Source organism: Aplysia californica, unplaced genomic scaffold (assembly GCF_000002075.1).
Source record: "Aplysia californica isolate F4 #8 unplaced genomic scaffold, AplCal3.0 scaffold00284, whole genome shotgun sequence".
Classification (NCBI taxonomy): Eukaryota; Metazoa; Mollusca; class Gastropoda; order Aplysiida; family Aplysiidae; genus Aplysia; species Aplysia californica.
In genome coordinates this window covers 792,433-799,382 of record NW_004797554.1, presented here as the reverse complement: position 1 = coordinate 799,382, position 6,950 = coordinate 792,433, and the positions used below count along the sequence as shown (strand labels likewise).

General features: G+C 40.4%; 1 protein-coding gene across 3 annotated transcripts in view; it reads left to right on the top strand.

The window, feature by feature from the left end:
• Positions 1-6,950, top strand: part of LOC101853174 (E3 ubiquitin-protein ligase RNF144A) — a 74,600-nt gene that overhangs the window by 65,861 nt on the left and 1,789 nt on the right. For all 3 annotated transcript variants that reach the window (XM_005101472.3, XM_035970555.1, XM_035970556.1), the window contains 7 exons: positions 557-702; positions 1,543-1,647; positions 2,433-2,493; positions 3,181-3,317; positions 4,226-4,320; positions 4,958-5,102; positions 6,623-6,712. In XM_005101472.3, coding sequence (XP_005101529.1) covers positions 565-702; positions 1,543-1,647; positions 2,433-2,493; positions 3,181-3,317; positions 4,226-4,320; positions 4,958-5,102; positions 6,623-6,712 — 771 coding nt within the window. In that variant the 5' untranslated portion in view covers positions 557-564. The remainder of the gene's footprint in view (positions 1-556; positions 703-1,542; positions 1,648-2,432; positions 2,494-3,180; positions 3,318-4,225; positions 4,321-4,957; positions 5,103-6,622; positions 6,713-6,950) is intronic.

Below are 6,950 nucleotides of genomic sequence, written 5' to 3'. Positions count from 1 at the left end.
CTCCCTTCATACCCGCGGCACAGTTTGTTACTGACCATGTCAAACTTCCATAGACTTTGAAGCATTTGTCACACCTCCCCTGTTAGTGTGTGTGTGTGGGGGGGGGATCTGTGTGTAGGTCTGTGTGGGTGTGTGTGCCCTTGCCTGTTTCAGGATGGATTTGGCTGCTATCTAAAGCGAACCTGCATTTATGTATACATAATATGCTTTTGTGCGGGCGTTTGGAGGGTGCTGCTGGTAGGTCGCACTTCTTTACTTTCCGTCTGTTGTTTCTGTTTGTCTGTCTTACTTTTTTCCAGCGCCACTAAATGACAATTGATGAGTCGTCAATGTGCTTATCTTTTCTCAGCAGCAACAAATGTGCATTTGTGTGTGTTCATTTATATGTATTATATGTTTGTGTGTGTGTGTTAACATAGACCTGTGTGTATATAATATGTATGTGTGATATGTGTGTTGACATGAACCTATATGTATATAATATGTATGTGTGATATGTGTGTTGACATGAACCTATGTGTATATAATATGTATGTGTGATATGTGTGTGTTTCAGTGAGGGACATGGCTGCGTACTGCACCTCCAAGAACACAGTGGATCTGGCCATTGACCCTCTGATCCTGTGCAAGCTGTGTCTGTCTGAATGTCCCCTGGACGCCATGTACGAGCTGGTGGACTGCAAGTGTCTCTTTTGTGAAGTGGTAAGATCTTACGCTTACTTCTTAGACTTAGGCTTCAAGGCTTCTCCCATACCTTAAGACTAATGAGGCAGTATTCAGAGATAATAATACTAATAATAATAATAATAATAATGAAGATCATTTCTATAGCGCCCACTCCCGTGAAAACACAGCTCTAGGCGCTTTACACAAATGCATGTACAAACAATATTCACGCATACGACATACACACGCACACACACACTCTTACACATACACACACACACACACACACACACACACACACTCACACACACACACACACACTCATGCACACTTGTGCACACACATGCACGCCAAACACACACACACGCACACGCAGAGGATCAGGAAATTTTCCTGCAGCTAGATCTTACACTGTACATAATTAATTTGACCACATTTTGTTTCTTATTTCTGTAAATAAAATCACTTTTCCCCCCCACGTATTTAGACTGAGACGACTCTCACATCTGGAGACGTGTGAGGAAATAGTCAAAGATGACTAGGAAAATCTGCCTGCAGCTAGATCTGACACTGTATATATATATATATATATATATATATATATATATATATATATATATAGATATATAGATATATAGATATATAGATATATAGATAATAAATTCGGCCCCAATTTGTTTCACTTCTCTGAAATTGAAATACCTTTGTGTTTCCTCTCTTTGGTTTCAAAAGAAAAAGACCCCTCTGATCTTTATGGCCTATTGTTGTCTAGCATAGCTTTAGGTTTCTGATGTGCAGCAATAGTTGTATGTAATGTTTAGTGAGTCACTATTATTGAAAATTGTGTTCAATTCCATATATATGTGCTGTTGACAGTGCATGCGCCAGTACCTGGCTGTGCTCATCACTGAGGGAATGGTGGCAGAAATCACATGCCCAGACGCCCAGTGCAAGAAGCAAGGAAAGCTGTCGGTGAAAGAGGTTAGTAAAGGCCACCTATGTGATGCGTCCAGTATTTATTTGTCTATTTTTAATATTTTAAAAATTACATTTTCTTTTCTGTTCTTTCTTTTTTTTGGGTTGTAAAACGACCGTGTCAGTATTTTTGAAAGGAAAGAAAAAGAAAATGGAATATTATTCTTACTATTTCTGATGTCTAATGTTCAAAGTCTGGCGTTTGTTACAAAAGAAATAACAAATCTCAGCATATGGTGACTGGTTGCAACACCACTGGTTTAGCAACACAGTCTCAGCCCGAATGAAAATTGCATGTGCCTTCATTCCCCATCCATCATTGCCTCCAGATCCCATGTTACTCCCTCTTCTTTTGAGATACCCCCAAACCCCTCTTTGTAATATATGACGAGATACCCCCAGACCCCTCTTTGTAATATATGATGAGATACCCCCAGACCCCTCTTTGTAATATATGATGAGATACCCCCAAACCCCTCTTTGTAATATATGACGAGATACCCCCAGACCCCTCTTTGTAATATATGATGAGATACCCCCAAACCCCTCTTTGTAATATATGAGGAGATAGCCCCAAACCCCTCTTTTGTAATATATGAGGAGATACTCCCAAACCCCTTTTTATATTAAGTGGTCATGTCCATCAGGGTTGAAGCATCTATGTAATCAAATAATAACTGCTTCCCTTCTATTTTGGGAACATAGGCGCAGTCAATTTCACCCTTAGACTGCAATAAAATCAATCATGATCTGTGTGCAAAACTTGATTTCTGTCTTCTTTCTTTTTTCAGATTGAAAAACTGGTAGATAAACAGGCATTTCTCAGATACAAGCGCCTACATTTTCAAAGAGGTAAGACAGCTGTCATGAACCTTAAAATTTCGATTGATGTTTTATTGTGTTTTTGTGTTTCTGCCACTGTACATGTCATAGGGTCTGCTCCTTCCATTTTCTGTCAATGAAACTTTGGCTACTCTGTTCCTGTCTTTGAGTGGCTGCTCTATGCATACTCAGATAGACTTTCCCTCAAACACATCTTTTGTTTGTCTTCTTCATGGTGATACTGGACTGAGTTGTGCAAAAACATACTGTCCAATCTCCCGGCACAACCAAATCAACTCAGCCAATCTCCCTCTTTCTCTGTCTGTCTCTTTCTCTTAATGTCTGTGTGTGTGTGTGTGTGTGTGTGTGTGTGTGTGTCTGTCTTTTTCTCTCTTTACCTCTTTCTTTCTCCTTCCCTCCCTCCTTCTGCCTCAGTCTTTTTCTCTCTATCCATCTCTCCCTCCCCCTCTCTCCCTCCCTCCGCCTCTGTCTCTCTCTCTCCTCTCTCTGTCTCTTTCTCTGTCTGTCTGTCTGTCTGTCTGTCTGTCTGTCTGTCTGTCTGTCTGTCTCTCTCTCTCTCTCTCTCTCTCTCTCTCTCTCTCTCTCTCTCTCTCTCTGTCTCTCTCTCTCTGTCTCTCTCCCTCCAGCCTTCCCTGTCAGAATGAAACATCCAAACGTTCTCTCTCAAGCTGTTCTCTCTGCTGTCTCTCTCACCAGAGGTGGACTTGGACCCAAATCGGACATTTTGTCCAGAGATTGGCTGTGAGACGGTGTGTCACGTCTGCTCCTCACAGGCCCACGCTGCGGGGGCGGGGGCAGCTACGGTGGACTCCGTGCCTGTGCAATGTCCCACGGTGGGTGTCTAGCAGTTTTTCAGTTATCTCGTGTAGTGTGTGTTGTTTTATTGAATGTGTTTATTGAGTTTATTTGTGTAATGAAGTACTTGCCAACTTGGGCAATGCCACCCACCAGTGGATGATTTAGTTGTTTAACCCTTAGAACCCTGAGCTGGGTTTTTTTTCCATACCTCCCTAGAATCCTGATTTAAAATAGATATAATATTTTGAAAATCACATCGTTTCATTGTTTCATTTACTGTGTCTGTAATTGTTGTAAGATTTTACTGAAATTTGAATATGTTATGTATATATGAAGTATTCTAAGAATTAAGTGGCAGGATAGAATAAGAAATGAAGAGCTGTGGGAAAGGACGGTACAAAAGGATATAGAAGTAGAAATAGGACTTACAAAGTGGCGATGGATGGGACACACCTTAAGAAAGCCCAGCGGAAACATCACGAGACAGTCACTGCAGTGGAACCCTCAAGGAGCATGAGGCAGGGGTAGGCCACGGGAAACATGGAGGAGATGCGTGGAAAGGGACATGAGAGAAATGAAGCTCACTTGGAACGAGCTTGGAAGGATGGCTCAGGACAGAGATAAATGGAAGGAGCTTGTATGTGGCCTAGGCATTGATGATGATGATGTATATGAATGCACAGTCTGGACAAAAGGGGGTAAAAGTTAAAACACTGTTTTTTATAGGACCGAGTAAAGTCTTGTGTGTGATCCCTGACTCCGCTGCAGCCAAAGCATCATTAGACCCAGCCGTAGATCTAGCCTCCGGCAGCTCAAGTGGTGGTGATCCCTTGCCACTTCCACTATCGTCAAACTTACACTTTTAGTTGAGACTGTGTGGGTATTTTGTGTTTTTAAAAAACTTGTAGCACAATTATCGTTACTTTTGTCTCAATACTTGCAGTGTGGTCTTCAGTTTTGCTCTGTGTGCAAAACGAAATGGCATGCGCCGAAATCCTGTGATGAAGTCGTTACGACTGGAGCGTTAGAAGAAGTGGGGTGAGTATCGCCATGATGTACAAACTTTCAAGTGCGTTACAGGAACATGGTATGGATTTACATCTTAAGGGATTTTGTTTCAAAGGTACATATGTACTACATAGGTATTCCAAACTGTGCTATAGACAGAGACACAGAATTGATTTTTAGTCTTCAAAGTCTTTTATTTCCTTCAAAGTTACTGACTTGATTGAATGAAAGATAGTTGATATTGTCAATGTGAATGCTAAATGTTTCTTTTGATGAAGTATGATGTGGTTTGCTATACAAAACAAAGCAACTTCAAAATTGGACGCTTTAGAGTAATAGTAGGTTATCCTGCGCATTTTGTCAATGTTCTAATTTTGGTATCAGAATCATTGTTGGGCCCGTCCCTGGACCCGGATAAGCTCCGTTTCACTTTTAGAAATTATAATTACTGACTATCTATAACATTTAAGGTTGAAGAAAAAAACTTCACTATGAAATATGAGAGTAATTTCTCTGTGTTGCCTCTCTTGAAGAAGTACATCTGTTACATTTGATGATAGATATATTTCAAGATGAAAAGGGTAAATAATGAGTGTTTTTGAAAAAAATGAATTTACCAAATGTATGAATTATTGCAGTTGTATAGGTTTTAAATGTGTTGTTTCAGGATCCCATTCAACAACACGGAGGATGCCAAAATCAAGCGCTGTCCTGTCTGCCACGTCCCTATAGAACGTAACGACGGCTGTGCTCAGATGATGTGCAAACGATGCAAACACGTGTTTTGTTGGTACTGTCTACAGTCGCTTGACGTAAGGCTCTCTTTCTTTTTTGTTCTTTTCTTTTCATCTTTTGATAGTGTTACTTCTTTACCGTGATATTCTATGAAACTATAATTGTTTTTGTCTTGAAGAACGTGTTTTGTTGGTACTGTCTACAGCACTTGTACCCCCCGGGGCAGTGCTACTGACTGAAGTGTCTTTAGGCCTTTCCCAAAGGTTGGACATTATCCTGTTCTTATGCACAGTAGAATTGTAAATGGGCGGATTCACCAATATCATGTTCATAACTCTGCCTGAACTGCAACAGGGAATTGCTGCTTTTTCTTTCCTAATCCTTACTATCAACATTTTTCCTCTACTTCTTTTGTATGTTTTTCACACTCTTGTGACCTGCTATTTCTGGGGTGCCGTAATAGTCGAAGCAGACTTTGTGCTGCTGAAGCTAGAGAGGTGAGCAGAGTAAGCCTGATTCCCTGTAAGGACTTCTCTGTTGACATCCACCCCTTGGCGCTCGTATGACCTTATGCAGCTGCGAGCGCCATAAAAACTCTACCAAAAAAAGTCACTTGACGTAAGGCACACTTTCTCATTTGTATTCTTTTGTACTTTTGTCAGTGCTACTTCTTTACCATAATATTATGGGAAATCTGAATTGTTTTGTTTTGAAGGATGTTGGTTGTCGGAGGGAGAGTGGGTGGGTAGCAGGTGCTCTGGTGTGGTTTGCTTCTTCTTTCCTATCAAACATCTGTCGTCTTTATCTCCCCTCCTTCTTTTTTTTGTGTTTGTTACTCTCTTGTAACACCTCTAAGCTTCCGCACTTATGTGCCCTTATTGTGTTGCGAGTGCCGTAAATTAGTTACTAAAACTAACAAAAGAAGAAATAAAAAAGTCGGAGGGAGGTATGAAACACAGAATAATTGCGGGAGGGGGGGGGAGAGGAGGAGGAGGAGGAGCTGTTGGCAGGTAGTAGATCATACTTCTTTCCCCTCTCACTGTTCTCTCCATCTGTTTGTCTTACTTAATCTCTGCTCTACGTGACTGTTGTTGGGTTGATATAATTGTCGTCTTCTCTCAGACAGAACATAATTCGTGATATCTCTTTGACTGTAATGCACATTGAGCATTTTTTAGAAATGGTAAATTTGTAGCATAAATGCTGTTTATTACTAATATCAATTATTATCTTTATGATCCTTTTTGACTGTAATGACAACATTCAAATGATTGTTTTGTAATGAATGACATTGGTGCCATGGGCCAGTATGAAGGCAGTTCTATTTTTCTATTTTTCTTTTTTTCCCCCTTATCGTAAGAAGAAAAAAATGTTTGACCTTTGCTATTGTTTTGCTCCAGTTATATTGAAGTGCCCGTGTCTTGCCTGAGGTCTAGCAGCTGGAGTTTTTTCTTAATGAATGGGTCATGGCTGTTGTTGGAAACATATTTGACTTGAAAGTTTTTGGAAGAAACAGAAAGGCTGATAGTCAGATAATGTCTGGTAGGCAGCTTTAAAAATTGTAAAGCTTTTATACATTTTCAATTATTTCTTTCAGGATGATTTTCTGCTTCGACATTATGACAAAGGCCCTTGTAAAAACAAGTTGGGACACTCCAGAGCCTCAGTGATATGGCACCGGACACAAGTGAGTACTGGCTTAGCTTTTAGAATGTAGACAATAGATTATTTTGCATCAGCCTGCAGTCTGAGAGATTGTGTGAAAGTTTATTTTGTTTGAGTGTAATAAAAGCCTTGTAAACTTGGTTAGTTCTTATAGAACTTACTGTGTTAAAGGCATGCATACACACAAGCGCTCTCTCTCTGTCTCTCTGTCTCTCTCTCTGTCTCTGTCTCTGTCTCTCTCTCTCTCTCTCTCTCTGTCA